At 36.7% G+C, this 17,989-nt stretch overlaps 1 protein-coding gene across 3 annotated transcripts in view; it reads right to left on the reverse strand.

Annotated features, from left to right (window-relative positions):
• Positions 1–4,317: 4,317 nt before the first annotated feature.
• Positions 4,318–17,989, reverse strand: part of LOC126272747 (transcriptional coactivator YAP1) — a 328,068-nt gene continuing 314,396 nt past the window's right edge. For all 3 annotated transcript variants that reach the window (XM_049975818.1, XM_049975829.1, XM_049975840.1), the window contains 2 exons: positions 12,970–13,070; positions 4,318–7,943 (listed from right to left, as the gene is read on the reverse strand). In XM_049975818.1, the coding sequence (XP_049831775.1) occupies positions 7,845–7,943; positions 12,970–13,070 (200 nt within the window). In that variant the 3' untranslated portion in view covers positions 4,318–7,844. The remainder of the gene's footprint in view (positions 7,944–12,969; positions 13,071–17,989) is intronic.

The following is a 17,989-nucleotide window of genomic DNA, read 5'->3' on the forward strand; positions in this document are numbered from 1 at the left end:
CACGCATGTAACTGCTGAGCAATTTATCCATTTCTGTAGTTAGTGTGGTGCATAATAATACAGAAGAACAGGTACTATGATGGAATATCAATAGTAAACACAATAGCAACATGTCACTTTCATCACAGACCACTGAAGTTGTGCAAGGTGTTGCCTACAAAAGTGTATTTCTCATTATGAGAGAATGTTGAAATCTCTATGCATCTGATGGTGAAGGGACTAATTTCAAGAGGTGCTTGAAATTTAGAAATTCAGTATCCAAATTTGTTTTTACAGCTTCCATATTTATTTGGGCTTGAAAGTAGCAAAACTAAAGCAGCAAGAGTTTTGACTGCCATTACACCACAAATATCCAGCACTGTGTGACGCAGGCTGATTAGGTGAATCAGGATCTTGTAGTAACCCAAACAATGCACACAGTACAAGTAGCCAGGTTAAGCGATAATGTCCAAGTGCTAAGAAGAGAGAGTAAAAAACACATACCCAGCAGCCAGTAAGTAAAGGCACATCAACAAAATGCTTTATTCTATTTTCAATTGACTTATGCCATAGCCTAGATCATTTCATGTCTGGTGGTAATTTTGTGAACTATTTGACTGACAACAGCAAGTATGCTCAACCTGTTTAGGAAATGTATGAGTACTGTGAGGGGATTTCCAAAAGCATGTTACACATGTCATCCCACCACACGCAATGAAAGTTGCACACTATCAGAACTGAATACATAGCTGCACAACTACTTCAAATGCAGCATGTATAACAGTTGCATTGTGGGGGTGAAATGGGGTGGTACCTGGAAATATACTCCAAAGTTGGAGTATATGCGACTGCACAATTCTTATGGGCAAAGCTTCTGAATTGGACACACATTTAATGTGCAATTCTGACAGTACATGGAGCAAATACATCATGTTGAGCCATAGTGAAATGATACCAACAATTTGACCACGTCCAAAGAGATATGGGTGATTCTGATCGAGAAGGTAGGTCATCAACATCAACCCCAGATGGCAATATAACTGGTTCGCAGCAATCGCAGATTTTCCAGTGATGCGGACATTCACTTATCAGTTCTCAAAAGTGTCTGTGACCAAGGAGTGGATTTCTATAGTAGAAGAACTGAATGATTGGTAGAATGTTCCAACCATTGCTTTCAGGGCTTTATGATTCTGTTGATAAATAGTGTCATGCACCTGTGTCATTTTGAAGTGTAGCACAGCATTCAACAAAAGTTACTTAACCTGTCATAATAATGTGTAACTCACGTTTTGAAGTATCCTTGTACATAGTGTTCTGTTGTGTGTTTCAGACCATGATATCTATCAATAGAAGTCCAATTCAGTTTACAGAGAACTGTGAGCTTATTCTGAAAGTCAACTTGAGAATATTATCTTAGCCTCTTTGCTATTACAGATGCGCTCTTTGCATTTCGTGCTGAAGCAGAGCTTGTTATGGCTGTAGTGCTCTCCAAATGCTAGTGCCTGCGCCAAGAGAAAGCATCCTGGCTGATTTGAAATACGTGTCTCATTTTTTGAAAACTTTTAGGCAAACAAAAAATGTGATTTTTGCGCACCTTACAGCCTGATATTTTCACTTGACAAAGAACTGAATTTCTTTTCATTATCCATCATATTTACTGTGTTGTATCAAATTAAGTAAAATATTGCATGAAATTTTGAAGAGTTCACAGAGGTAACAACTCATTGCATAAACTTTGTGAAGTTTATTAAAGAGCTCATGCTGCAGTGAATGAAATGTAGGTAAGATATTGAAATTTTATTTAAAATTGGGAAAAAGACAGATCTCATTTCATTCTGGAGTTACTGGGTTTTATATTCAAATGATTCTCGCTCATGATGTACCCATTTACATCCTTGCACAACGTGAATGATGATGTCATAATTGTCTTATCTCATACAGAAGTCAAGGTATCGAAACAAGGTTTTTTGCAAATGATAGTATGCGATGAGGCACATGCAAAGTGCGTTCAAAACGAAACCTAACTTTTGAAATACCGCACCACTCAGCAGAGACAGTGTACTACAGCTACTGAGCGCACCTAGCGACAGGTTTAGACAACAAACTGTCGTTTGCCTCGTGTCACTCAGACAATAAGCAAGCCAAACTAGAGCTGCTGAAATAAGCATGTGTAAAGCCTGCTCATTAGACTAGTGCAATGAAGGAGCTTGAAGAGCAACATGTGTGTGTGAAATTCTACTACAAACTTGGCGAAAAAGAGACATTTCAAATGCTTAGCCAAGCATACGGGGAGGACTGTATGAGCCGCACACAATACTATGAGTGGTTTAAATGTTTTCAACAAGGTAGAATGCTGCAATTCATGGAAATTGTCATTTAACTGTCAGGCAGTTACGGAGGAGGTGAACAGCAGCATAGGCTTATGCCATCAAATTTTGAGTGAAAAACTTGAGATGCATCATGTCAGTGCAAAATTTGTAGCACGTTTCATGACTGAAGATCAGAAACAGACCTGTGTTGAAGTGTGTGACGAACTGCTTGCCTCTGTTAATGGCAGTGAAGACTTCCTTAAGAACACCATAACAGGCAATAAGACGTGGGTGTAGAGCTATGATACTGAAGTGAAGACACATTTGTCACAGTGTGTGAGCGAAGTCACCTCGTCAAAAAAACACACACTAGTCAGTCAAAGATCAAAGTGATTTTGGTTGAGTTTTTTGACTACAAAGGTATTACCCATCATAAATTTGTGTGACATGGTTAAATGGTAACCAAAGAAGTCTACTAGGGAATCCTAGGGCACATGAGGGATGCTGTGCGCAGGAAGAGGCCTGAATTGTGGGAAAACCAGAGTTGGATGTTGCAATGCACCAGCTCACGTGTCGCTCCTTGTCTGCAGCTATCTAGCAAGACACCAACATTCCTGTTGTGCCACATCCAGTGTATTCTCCGGGCCTAGCCCCAGCAGACTTTTTCCTGTTTCCCAAACTGAAAAACACATTGAATAGATTTTGTTTCCAAACCATAGAGGACAATGAAACGATAAGCCTTGTACCATCCCACAAAATGTGTTCCAGGAAGCGTCCCAGAACTGGAAGACATGATGGGAACAGTGTATTGCCAGTAAAGAGGACTATTTTGAAGGGGACAGGGCTTAAAATGTTGTACAATAAGCAATAAAGCTGATACAGCAAAGGGTAGGTTTCTTTTTGAACACACCTTGTATGCTGTATTATAAATACTAAAAATCTTTTTATTCACTGAGATATGGAAGTAGCTCATCTGCAATACTGACAGGTTGGCAGTTCAGGTCACATTCAGATGTGCATAGCACTGCAGGAAAGCCTAAGTGGTACACATATACACATCCACAGCACCTGGAGAACAGCACAGCAGGACAGGTATACACAGTGAATGGCTTAAGAGAAGAAATGAGAGTTACTAATTGAATAGGTTACAAAGTATAAAATTGAGAAAAAAATCCAGACACTTAAATTTAAATGACATTTTTACATGAAAATAAAATAGAGTGGCAAATTTCATTGTTTCTTCAGTGTGTAGTCAGCGATCTACAAAAGTCAGGACTTTGAAAATGTCTGCATAATTCCCTACTGTATATAAATTAATAATTAATATGATTTTTTATTATCATTCTTATAAGCTTTGAAATCATGTCTTTAAACCATTTCATCATACACTCAACATCACAAAATTCAAATGAACTTCATAATGATTAAGAACTTCCTCATATTTTGAAGTTTCAAGAACAATCACTAAAAAGTTTTGAATTAAAAAATGGAATCTGTTGATGAATTATTAGTTTACAGGTAATCAAGTGTTATTGCAAATCTTATGTGCACAGGAATTACATTAGACATAATTATTTATTTCTTACTATCAAGGTACATACTATCAGTTGTCCAAGCAGACCACCAAAATGTTTAAATGGTGGAAGAGAAGTTCTCAGGTGAACAGCCAAATTATTGTGTCAGACAAGCAGTGTTTCAGTTTTATTTTGTGTGGCTTGTAAGGGACTCACCAACAGTGAAAATAAAGTTGTTTCGCAAGAGTACCCCTTCCAATTTTCTGAACTTATTGTAGTCAATGGACAGATGTTTTCTTCAGTAAAAATCAAGTTTTCTTACCAATTTAAATCTGCATAATATTAACTTTCTGTTTACTGAACGTGCGTCAACATTTCCCAAAATGCAAATTGAGAAATCAGTATATTTAGAGGATGGTTGAGAGGAGTCTGCATGTAAAGCAACAGTGCCATAGACCTCATACAAAAATATATTTTTGACAGATATTGCATGTTTAGGAAAAATAAATACGAGATGGGTAAAATACTAAATATATTTCTGTAAAGAAAAATCATTACATGAATAACTATTTTTCTAATTGCTCATATTCTTAACAACGAATATAATTTCTTATATGTACAAATGACAAAAATTGTGGAAAACATGAAATGCCTTCTCATAGCTACACTTGGGTATAATATTAAAACAAAATTAGTCAATGTGATCTGATTGAGGAGTAATTTAAGATACTTACACAAAACACATTATTTCTCATGTTTGGTAAAGTAGCAAACTCTTTTACATGATAATTTTCCTACAAAGACATTTATCAAACCCAAAACCAAAGACTTTATGCAATCTTACAGTACAAACAAATATTCCTGTATATCTTTTAAAAACCTATCATATAAATGTTTAACAAGTTATTAATAATCATATAAAATTTATACATTATTAGTCAATACTTAAATTAAACTTTAAAAAGATCTTGAATTCTTATCTGTAAAATAAATGAATTTTGGCTGTTCTACATTTAGATTAACCAAACATTCTTTCTTAAAAATACACTAATATTTTTTGTTTCTGAATTATGATGTAGAGAGATTGTTGGACTAAATAATCTGAATTTGAAAAAATAAGGAAAAAAATTTCATTGTACCCATTTTTTGAGTAGTCTTAACTGTTTCATAAAATTATTTTGTGATAAATGAGTGCTCTATCAGTACACATTATCTACAAAAATGCAGCACATGAAAAATAAAGTTACAACCAAGTAGAGCCACTATGAGCAAGGCAAACTAAAAAGCTAGACATTTTATTATTTGTTGGTCTAATGTAAAAATGTCTAGCTTTTCTGCTTAAGTAATGACAAACTTTTTGCTACAGTACAAGTGGGAGCAATTTCTTATTTAGGAACAGAGTGAAAAGGCACTAACAGTAAATACAACAAGTGTGGTCATAAACTTCAGTAATATATTTGTTTGACTTAAAAATATAGTAGTGGAACTGATCTATGAAAATACAATGAATGCAGAGATATATATGTATAGATATATATTTGTGTGTGTGTAAGAATAGGCATCAAAATTACCAAGATAAAACACATAACAAAGTATATTGCTGTAGAATATATGTTCACAGAAAAGGCACCTCTTATGGATGGATCATTTCATCTGGAATATTTCCAGTTCCACTATACTTTGAGCATTTTGTTACACATTTTCATGTAATAAGTACTCAAGCAAAATTTTTTTGTAATGTTGTGTTCTACATCCAATTGCTCTTACTATCTCTCAAGAACATAGACATAGGGTAACAAAATACAAAGTATTCTAATGCCAATGCTACAATACCTATGACTTTTAATATTACTTTGTGAAATTACTGTTACATTGGCAGTGGAAGACTCTGTGATTTTAATATGTGTCAGAGATGCAAGAGCATGGATCACAACATAGCTAAGTGAAACTCAACTGAATGCTAACAACAGAACTGCTCCACTACTAGTTTAGCTGTGAAACCACCTGGAGCACTGAGTGCATTCAATGTTGACAGTCCCAATATATGTCTGACTGGTTATCCTAGAATGAGAGAAGAATTACTGTTTCATGAATTGGGAGCAAAGAGGGAGGGATATGTTGGGACATTCGGTAATGAAAATTGTCAACAACTATTAATAACTCCTTACACCATTTATAAAAGATGTAGAGTCACACCTATTTTTAGTTGTGAGTGCTATTTTACATGAAGACAGCTTCACTGTTCAGCATGTGTTGTGATATGTTCAGTGACAGAACACAGAAGAATAATACAATCCTTGAAGAAGTTTCTGTATAGAAGGGGGTGAGATATGATGAAATATTTCATTGCAATATGCATATGTTTAAAAACTTTGTCCAGTCACTGTCTGTGCTAAGCCATAAACAGCCAGTTAAGTTTAAACTGAATAATAAACAATTTGTGGTTTGCATTTACTCACATACACAATTTTCACACTGGAATTGCTCACATATTTTCAGAGGATTTTAATTTAACACATGGGAGAAGGTTATTTAATATTTAATGTGAAAGATGCCTTCAATTATATTGTTGGACAAGTTATATATTGTAAATAATGGGACTGCCACAATGACTATTAGCAACACTATTTTTTTAAATAAATGTGTTCAAAAGTGATAACAAGATGTGAATGGATACTTTTCTGCTATTGTGGTTGTGACTGGAATGTTTAAGTGATATTTTAGTTTCAAATTCCACATGTCATGGAAAACTATGTAGATAATTTCAAGCAGTGTTTGTACACACAGACTGACAAGGAATTTTTTTTCCCTTCACTGCTTTTACACAATCCTATTGCAATCAGCAGTATGTGACATTGCAAATAAATGCAACAATAGTAGCTGCTCCATTGAGCAATACAAATGATTTCATTTCTTCTCCTCTTTCTCCTTTAGAGATAATTTTTTGTAGTACACAGTTGAAAATATTGTCCACAAGCATAGTGCTTAGCTGTTAGTAGCTACAGAGAGAGCTTTCTGATTTTTAGCGGCCTCAATTTTTTATCATGTAACTGAGCAATCAATTTACAGGAAAAGCAGTCTCAAATATTGGGACATATTGAAGATTTTCTGTTACTAATTCATTGCTATGAAACAATAATTATGTGTGGAATTAACATTTCTTTCAAATCTTAATTGTTACAAAAATGACATCAAAATATAAACTTTGCACTGTAAAACTGTTTTTCAAATAATGTGTATTAACATTTTAAAATTACAATTTAGTATGCTGTATTATAGTACATCACTGTGATCAGTTCAGTTTGTGACATTAATACTTATACTTAGTTATTATTGCTACTATACAAACTAGAATATTGCTTACGAATGTGGACGGTCTTGCTTTCTGTATATAAAAACACAGTAGTCATGCAATTGTGAAGACATAAATGAAATTGGGTATTGCTGGAAAGTTATGAAACAACATCTTACATGAGATGTTTACTGTACAAAAAATTTGTAGTTTAAGATGTTGTCATAACAGACCACAACAAATTCAGTGCAAAGTCCATTCGGAAAATATCTAGCCAGTGAGAAAAAGTTATAGAGAACACGACTTAAGCATTACTGTTATTCTCAAACCAATTTATGTTCTGCTAACATTACATCAACTTAATGGTGCAATAAATATGACACCATTCTAATATTACAATTCCAGTTATTAAAATATACATACTAATAATATACTTTTTTCAAATTTTGCATCCCACATTAATTTGGTGATTGCAAAGGAGAAGTTAATGTTTTGTGTATTCCCAAACCCTACATAAAACTGATACAATTAAACTGCATGTTATCTCTAACCTGACTCTCACCAGCTAAGCTGCTTCCGAATGAAGCTTTTCATCTGAGCACAGTGTTGAGTTCAGTTGTGATTGTGAACAGCTATTTGACACACCAATATAGTCAGATCATTGTTTGTGGTCAGAAGCTTAACACTTGCGCTTTTTAAACACAGTTCTGCATTTGCATTCCATACTGTTTGGCTGCAGCAGCACCATTTTTACAGCCATGTGAGAACATTATCTGGTTTATGATTATTTGGATTCATCAGCACTTCATTCAAAATCTCACTTGAAAAATCTTCACCCACTTCTCCAAGCTGTAAAGAAAAAAGAAGAGGTAAGAGGTTACACCTATATGATTTTTAAAAAGTCAGTTGGAAGTTTCCAACTAATAGCCAGACTTACTTCCCCTTTCCCCCTGCCCCATAGGTAGGATCTTCACAATTTTGCATGCAAGCATATGTACATGTACATGTATATGAACACCTGAATGTTTGATGCTTGCATACATACACATATGTATACACACATGTATGTATGCACACACTGTTTCAAAATTTGTGGCACACATTTACACATATTATATTTACTGAAGTAGTTTTCAATCCCAAATTAGATTGAAAATTTAAAGTAAATGTAGATATCCAGAAGAGCTTATGTTGATGTACTCCATACATATTAACCATTTTTCAAGAAAAGTCACCTTACTCATTGAGACATTTGTCAATAAATGCGTATTCAACAATGCCATCACATTGCTGTGCCAGGACAAGAAGAAGAAGTAAAAACAAAAGAGAGATTATCAAGTTACTCTAATTCGCATTAAATACAATCAAGGTTAGTGCTTAATATCCCATTAACAATGAGGTCATCAGAAACAAAATGTTTACTACATGTAATGTCTTTTATACTTGAAATAATACATAAATAACACAGTTAAGTGTAGGCTTATATGCTCATTGTGATTGTAAAATGTATACTTTTCTTTAATGCATTGCAAGACAATACTATATTTGTACACTAATGCCATCTAGCAGTATAGCCTTTCTTACAGGTTAACATGCTTCATGTATTGAGTTTGACATGATATTTGACATCAAACAGAACTTTTGAACGTGCAACTTCTGCTATGTTCATATTATATTCAATTGGCAGTGCTCACATGTTTCTAAATGTATGCTATTTCAGCTCTACCACTGTGGTTGTGAACTACGTGCAAGATATGTCCATCTACAAGCTCTGACATGGTAACTCCCTTCCAGAAATTCAACAGGATCTCCAGTCCCTTCACAAATCCTTCAGTCCATCCCAGAATCGCTGCTTTGAGTCCACCTTTCTCATTATCCCCGCCATCACTCCCTGCCCTCGTACTTTCTCCATGCTTCCTAACACTGGAAACTTCCTATTGTTGTATTACCTTGTTTAGTGATGAAGCCACATTTACCAATCATGGTCCAGTAAACTGCCAAATCATGCATTATTGGTCTGTTAACAATCCCCATTGGCTTTGTCTTGGCACCCATGGTGTAGCTGTGTGGTGTGGGATAGTATACCATCTGCTCCTAGGCCCATGTTTCATAGACTGAGCACTGAACGCAGACAAGTATCGCAGCTTCCTAACAGACCATTTTCCACGGATGCTAGAAGACTAGAAGACATTCCTCTGCAAACTAGGAGGAACCTGTCATACCAACATGATGGCTGTCCAGCCCATATAGCATGAAGTACTACAGCTTGTGTTCACAAATTGTTTCCAAATGGTTGGATTGGGTGCACAGGATCTGTACCTTGTCCTGCCTGTTCCCCAGATTTAATACCCGTAAACTTTTTTCTGTAGATAAAGCTGAAAGATGCTGCCTACAAGGACAGACCAAGTGCAACCAATTATAGGCATTGATGTGTTAGTGCAAGGTGCTCCGACATCTCCACTGAAATATTAGCTCATGTGCAACAGTTGCTCCATACCAACTGGAAGCATGTATTGCTGCTGCCAGTAGTCATTTTGAACACAATCTTTGATGATCAGCTGTCTCATTACTGGTTATAATCCATGTAACTAATGTCAGTGTGGGAACATTTCAAAATATGACAACTCATAAATGACTAATACTAGAATTCTGGCTAACAATATACAAGCCCCTGATGTTGCAGTGTAATTTTGGGTTTACAGGAGATGTGTTAGATCAAGTAAGGAATATAAATTTAGTAGAAATGTTCAGAGCACTTTCTATACAGATGAAAGAAAACAGAACACTTTCAGGCTTTTGGATTAAAAAGCAATGAACAGTTTGTCTTTCAGAGTAGAAAACAATGTCCAAATAAGTGAAGAGTTTCTAGTTTTCTAAATATAAAACAATGAACAGTTCCAGTCAAATATTCAAGGAATCAATGCTCATTTAAAATCAAAGCTCAAGTTTGAAAATGAAATATATCAGGGAGCAGTTATAATCAAGGTTAGAACTGAAATTAAATGAAGCTAATGAATAATTACAGAAGCTTAGGGAAAACAGTGAGAAACATAGCAAAATTGAATTTTATATTCATGTTAATAGTGAAACAATTTCAGAATTGAAAGACTGCATTGAAATTGTATTTAGCAAGGCAACTTTTTGTAACAGGAGTAGTAATGACAGTGAAGATGAAGGAAAGGAGTAAATCCAAGTGAAAAATCCAGTGATGTTCTTGTGGCACAGGATAAAATTTTGAGCTGTAGCACAGGATCAGAAACATGATGCAGATTTTGATGTAATTTTACAGAAAATAGTTATCCAAAATAACAAAGTGCTGAGTAAAATTTACAAAACTGTTGCAGAAAAAAGTTTTCATTAATAAACGTGAGAAGTTAGCACTTACATACTGCAAATTATCTGTAGTATAAATGATAAAAGTTTTTTTATATATTTACTAGTCTGTAATAACAAAGCTGTCATCAATTTAAGTAATTTTGGAAACATTTGCTTTGATGATTGTTTAAGAAAGCTGAAAACTTTATTGGGGGTAGATTTGTGTAAAGACAGTGTTGTTAACGACTGACTTTGCAAAGTGGCTTGTCAGAAATAAACTCAAGTTTGTCTCTCTACAGTATGTTGCAACAGTTTTGTGCGCAGAACTTTGAACATTTCCTATCAGCGTCATGGCCGTAGTTGAACCTGATGCAAGTGAAGTTGTGAATGAACACTATAGTTCATGATGTTCTGGGGACACAATTATTATTCATGATAAGTGTCTAGTGATTACAGGGTGTAGAGCTCATGCAGCAATATTTCTGATAGTTTGATTCTTCCATGCAGCATGTTTTCTCCAACTTAACCTGCCCCCCTTGACAAGTTCTCTTCCAATATCAATGTGTCTTCTCTCCATTAAATAAGGGTTGCTTTTGTTATAGATTAAGAATGGTTAGAGCTACAGTGTAATCTCATAAAATATGGAAGAAATCATTTAAATCTTATGATGTCTATTTAATGACAAATGTTCTGGTATTTTTGAAAGGGAATTTGCTTCTTGTTCTGCAAATATAGCCACATGAAGTAAGAATTTTTGTGTTGCCATAGTTTACTGTGCCTGAAGCCAATAAAATTCATATGGGGAAATATTGATCATATTTTAAATTTATTATGCTGTATTGATTAAATTTTTGCTAGATAAGGAAATATTCATGTTTTATTAATGATATGTAGTTACAGTATTGTGCAAACTTAAAGATGGAGCCCCCCCCCTCCCCCACATCCTAACACCTGGATCATGAAGACATTCCCCCATGCCTTTGCATAGGGGGTACATAATACACCCAATAATACTCTGCAACATGATTGTTTTGGTGGTCCCACTGTTATTCTGTAGGGCTCAAGTTTAGTGGACACAGACATCCAAATCTTTGAACACAGTACAGACACTGCATACCTTCAGCATATACATCTTTTCAGTGGTGCATTCCATCCTGAATTCATTTTTATGGGTCAAAATTTGTAATCACTGAATGTCACACACGGATGAGCTCTTAAAACAAGAGGATATTCAGTAACTAGACTGGCCTGTCCATTCCGTAACTTAAATCTCTTCAAGCACATGTGGGATGCATTTTATCATGTTCATATGCATTGATGACCATGCAGCAGGTGTTACCATGCTGGTAGAGGAATGGAATGTACTACCACAAGAACGTCTTACCAACCTTATGGACAGCAATGGAATACAATCCACAGCATCCATTCCATCTGAGAGGATCTGGTGCCCTATTAAGAGCCATGTCTTGCCTTTTGTGAAGTCCAGGAGACCATTATAAACTGTGGTGCACATACACTGTGCGGATGGATGTGTGTGTGTGTGCGCGCGCGCAAGTGTACACCTGTCCCTTTTTTTCCCCCTAAGGGAAGTCTTTCCGCTCCCGGGATTGGAATGACTCCTTACCCTCTCCCTTAAAACCCACATCCTTTCGTCTTTCCCTCTCCTTCCTGAAGAAGCAACCATCGGTTGCGAAAGCTAGTAATTCTGTGTGTGTGTTTGTGTGTTTTGTTCATTGTGCCTGTCTGCCAGCGCTTTCCCGCTTGGTAAGTCTTGGAATCTTTGTTTTAATATATTTTTCCCATGTGGAAGTTCTCTCTATTTTATTTACATGTAAATAGTAATGTAGACAGGAATGTTTTATGTGATTTTCCACAATGCTACGCAAAATCTGCTTTAATGCTGTATGGAAGTTGAAAAGAAGATTTCTTTTCTTTCTTTTTCTTTCTTTTTCTTTTCTTGGTTTTCTTTCTTTCTTTCTTTCTTTCATTACAAAAAAAACCAGCATTGCTTTTTGAAAGTTGTTGAAAGTTTTGTAATTTTCAATTATAATGCTCACATTGCTACAACACCCGAATTTGGATTCAGTGTGCTAACTACTGCACCACCTTGTATGTTTAAATACAATCTATAATACCTTGAGTGTTTGAAAGCAAATCACAGGTACATTTATTTATATTTAAATTTCAGCTTACCATATTTGTGAAAACTGGATCCTCCACTACTGTGGTAGGGTTTGATAACCCCTTGCAATGAAAAAAGTGGTTGCCTCTTTTCATGAATAAAAGTGTTTGTTATACTGTCATTTATATTTTGTAAAAGTAAGCTACCGTAGTGTTGAAGCACAAGTTACATGTCATTTCTTATGACAATTTTGAGTAATATACAGACCTGGTTGCATGAAATACCATCACAGTAATGAGGAGTTCATTATGAAAGACAGGTTTTAATTATTTCAATTTACATATATAAATATTAAATAAAGGTAATACTACCATTTTACAAATATATTAGATAAATACATATCCTGATGTGTTAATCTGTATTTCATATTATCCTCACCTGGAGGGAAGGAACAAGGTCATCTGTCGAATCAATGTTGTCACTCAAGGAGCTCAACTCTGGGCCATCGAGACCAGCTATATCGGCTGGATTTCCCCCTTCTGTGTAGAGACCAGAAAAGGCAAAACATGTTTAATGTGACAATAATAATAAAAAGGAGAAAGATATCATTAGACTCTACAATGATGAAAAAGAAATCTGCTGCAGCTCTGGAGCACTTAGGCCAGTGTATTATTAACAAAAAAGAGTGGAAAGGTAAGGTATGGCACAAATCAGTGATCAAGCTACTGGCCTGGCTTTTTTCTTTGCTGTGGCACTAGCAGTGTGAGGGTGGTGGGACCATTGCCCCAGCTGCCTTTAACTCCCAGGTATTATCCCTAGTGTTCCCTTGGTAGTAGGCTGAGTGGACCTGGTGCTGTCCATGAGGGACTAGAATGAGGAAAAGTTCTTATCCTTATCTGCTGTATCCACTAGACTACCACATCCACTAATAGTGTAAATCTTCATTTTAAAATTACACTAGTGTTTTAGTGCACATGAAATTCGCTCTTACACATTCAGCATCCTAGTTCACAAGGAAAAGAAATCTTGACCGAGATCTAATCATCAGATAAAGTTTTTTGTGTAGTAGCACTATGAACATTTTATCTTTGAGACATGAATAACACAATTTTATGAGAGCAATAGGCAGACATTGAAGTTAAAAAAGTAACATGTTATTTGGGGAGTGGAAATGGGAGTGAGGGGGCAGGGGAGGGAGGGGGGAGGGGGGAAGGGGAGAGAGGGGGGTCGGGGAGAGAGAGAGAGAGAGAGAGAGAGAGAGAGAGAGAGAGAGAGAGAGAGAGAGAATTTGATTTTATCTGTATTGGATACAAGGTTGTGGTTGTTAAAATGCAAATACACTGTGAAAGGTGGTTGATCCTCCACTATAACAATGATGGAAAGAGTGCCATCACTACCATAGGTACACTATGTGATCAAAAGTATCTGGACACCCCAAAAACATATGTTTCACATGCTAGGTGCATTGTGCTGCTACTTACTGCCAGATACTCCATATCAAAGACCACAGTAGTCATTAAACACCATGAGAGAGCAGAATGTGGCACTCCTCACAACTCACAGACTTCAAAAATGGTTAAGTGATTGGGGTGTCATACTGCAGTACAGGAGATTTCCACACTCCTAAACATCTCTAGGTCCACTGTTTCCAATGTGATAGTGAAGTGGAAATGTAAAGGGACACAAAGCACAAAAGTGCACAGGTCAACCTCATCTGTTGAATGACTGAGGCCACCAACACTTGTAGAGGGTTGTATTGCGTAATAGGCAGACATCTATCCAGACCATCACACAGGAATTCCAAACTGCATCAAGATCCACTGCAAGTACTGTGACAGTTAGGTGGAAGGTGAGAAAACTTGGATTTCATGGTCGAACGGCTGCTGGTAAGCCACACACATGCTAGTAAATGCCAAATGACACCTCGCTTGGTGTAAAGAGCATAAACATTGGATGATTGAACAGTGAAAAAATATTGTGTGGAGTGACAAATCACTGTACACAATGTAGCGATCCAGTGGCAGGGTGTGGGTATGGCGAATGCCTGGTAAACATCATCTGCCAGTGTGTGTAGTGCCAACAGTGGTGGTGTGGTCATGTTTTTCATGTAGGGGGTTGCACCGCTTGCTGTTTTGCATGGCACTATCACAGCACGGGCTTTCATTAATGTTTTAAGCACTTTCTTGCTTCCCACTGTTTAAGAGTAATTTGGGGATGGCAACTGCATCTTTCAACAAGATCTCTTTGCTTCCGCAGTAGTTTCCTAACTTTGTTGTTGAACCACGGTGGGTTTTTCCCGTCCCTCACAGTTTTACTCGGCACTTACCTGTCTAAAACGCATTTTATGATTGCCTTGAACTTTTTCCATAAACACTCAACATTGTCAGTGTCGGAACAGAAATTTTCAATTTGATCTGTTAGGTAGTCTGAAACCTGCCTTCTATTACTCTTGCTAAACAGATAAACCTTCCTCCCTTTTTTTAAAATTACTATTAACGTCTATATTCAGGGATGCTGCAATGGCCTTATCATCACTGATTCCCTATTCTGCACTTACAGAGTTGAAAAGTTCGGGTCTGTTTGTTATCAGTAGGTCCAAGATGTTATCTCCATGAGTCGGTTCTCTGTTTAATTGCTCGAGGTAATTTTCAGATAGTGCTCTCAATATAATGTCACTCGATGCTCTGTCTTTACCACCCGCCCTAAACATCTGAGTGTCCCAGTCTATATCTGGTAAATTGAAATCTCCACCTAAGACTATAACATGCTGAGAAAATTTATGTGAAATGTATTCCAAATTTTCTCTCAGTTGTTCTGCCACTAATGCTGCTGAGTCGGGAGGTCGGCAAAAGGAGCCAATTATTAACCTAGCTCAGTAGTTGAGTGTAACCTCCACCCATAATAATTCACAGAAACTATCCACTTCTACTTCACTACAGGATAAACTACTACTAACAGCGACAAACACGCCACCACCGGTTGCATGCAATCTATCCTTTTTAAATACCGTCTGTGCCTTTGTAAAAATTTCGGCAGAATTTATCTCTAGCCAGTGGGAACCTAAGAGAAAGGAGATAGCAGAACTGAGAGAGAGGGATGAGTTGATACCATACATAGCCTTAGTGGGTCTGAACCTCCACCTCCCACCCCCACCCTACCCCCAGACCAACAAACAAACGCAAAAAAGTTTGTCCACATTTCCCCATCCACTATACCTATGTGTTAAAGTATACAGGTCAAAACTCTGCATTACCTGCCCCTAAAGACATGGAGAGGAGACAATGGTGGCTGAAGAGAAAGACAGCACACTGTACCTGAGGAAGAAATAGGGAGTGGCAATGGAAAAGAAAAGTAATGGGACAAAGACAATGGCATTGGGACAGGGAAACGGTGAAAGTGGCAGACAAGGAGACAAGTATTAAGGAAGACAAGAAATAGGGACAGTGGCAGTGGTACAGACAAAGAGGATAAAGTGCCAGTGGGAGAAAAAGGAGGCAATGGGGGAGATACAGGTATAGAAAGTCATGGTGAGGAGGAAAGCTACATTCTGAGCATCAAGGCTTCACTACAAAGAGAGACTGAGTAAAAGATTTAAAATGTTCTGTGTTAAAAGAATGCAAATTTGTTTACAGGCAGAAATTTTTGATGAGGAGGGTGAAATGAGGATTGAGGCAGCTGGTTCCCCAAACACCTTTAAATGGGTGCATATTTGCCTTTTTTGTGCTTTGACAGGAGCAATTTTTATCTGGTTTGATTAGATTACACTCTGTGCAAACTTTACCAAATGGCTTCTCCTTTCAATCCATTTCTTACCCGATGTTATCCTACTGTTTTCCCTGCTCTTCCTTTACCCACTGTTGAATTCCAGTCCCCCACAACAATTGAATTTCAATCTCCCTTAATGATATAAATAATTTCTTTCAGTCCGATATAAGTTTTTCCTACTCTGATGGGAGTTGGTTTCATCTCTATCTTAGCTACAATAATACATTCATTGTGCTGTTCGTACTAGCTCATCTACATTCTTCTTCCCTCAATACACTATAAGACCAAATTAATCATTATAGGTGTTACATAACTTTTTTTTCTGAATCTTCTACAATATATGTACACAGGTGTTTGGGAAGGCCTTTTATTCCATGAGAACCACTTCCAGCACACAGACAACACCCACTTGGGTTCCTTGAAATATCATCAGTTAATGTCATATTTTACTCTAGGTACAGACAGTAAGCAGATGGGGATGTGGCCTTACCACACTACTGCCTCTACAGGCACATCAGTACCTACCATGTGAATGGATTAACATTGAATGAGCCCCAAAGCCCTCTGCATATGCAAGCACTGCTCATGTGGTGCAGTAGTGTGCAATTTCTTCTCTGGAACTTCAACAAGGATGGGTTTTCACCCTTCTACTTCCAGCAAGATTGGTGGCCGGAGAACACAAATTACCAATAACATTATAACAACAACACTCATATGAGAGAGTTTGGAAAGAATGAGGTGGGTGGTAGGGGTGAAACAGTCAGTGGTATTACATCATATGAACAATAAGAGAGGAGTGTGTGTGTGCGCAAATGTACAATATTGCAGTCACTAAAAAGTGTTTACTATGATTTGGAACTAGTAAAGTGCAGGTGGTATCAATTTTGTGGTCATTGTTCTATATCCACAGTGATTCTCTGCAAACCATTGTGAAGTGCATGGCAGAGGATACTTTTCAGTGTACCACATATTAGAATTTTGTACCCATTCTACACAAGTATGGAATGTAGGAAAAGTGACAGCTTAAATCCCTCTCATATGCATTAATTAGTTTAATCTTGCCTACACAGACCCTATGGGAGCAATAAATATGGGGCTACAGTACATTTCTAAGATTTCTTACCTAACAGTTCTCAGAACTTTGTAAGTTAGCTGTCATGTGATAGTGATGTGTATTTTCAAGTGTCTGTCAGTTCAAGTTTTTCTCGAGATTTCTGTGAGACTCTCCTGTTGAGTCAAACAAATTTGGGATTATTTGTGCTGCCCTTATTTATGTATGTTCAATACTTTCAGTTAGTTTGATTTGATATAGATCACACACACTTGAGTAATATCTTAAGATGGTGCCTATGAGGGTTCTGTAAGCACTCTCCTTTGTAAACTGTTTGCACTTTTCCAATATCCTACCAGTGAAATAAAGTCTGTCACTGGGTTTACAATTTGAGAATCTTTGCACCACATCTAAACCTTATAAAGATTTGAATTTTTATCTGAACAGGTTTCTTCATACAAACTTCATAACTGTATCATCTGCAAGAAGTCTCAAGTTACTATCAGTATTTTTTGCCAGTTCATTATTATACACCAGGAATAGCAAGAACCCAAATACATTATTTTTTCATTCTAGTTAACAAAGAGGTCCTCCTTACCAATAAATCTTCATTCCAGTCACAAATTTTGTTTGATCATATAG

Source organism: Schistocerca gregaria, chromosome 1 (genome assembly GCF_023897955.1).
Source record: "Schistocerca gregaria isolate iqSchGreg1 chromosome 1, iqSchGreg1.2, whole genome shotgun sequence".
Lineage (NCBI taxonomy): Eukaryota > Metazoa > Arthropoda > Insecta > Orthoptera > Acrididae > Schistocerca > Schistocerca gregaria.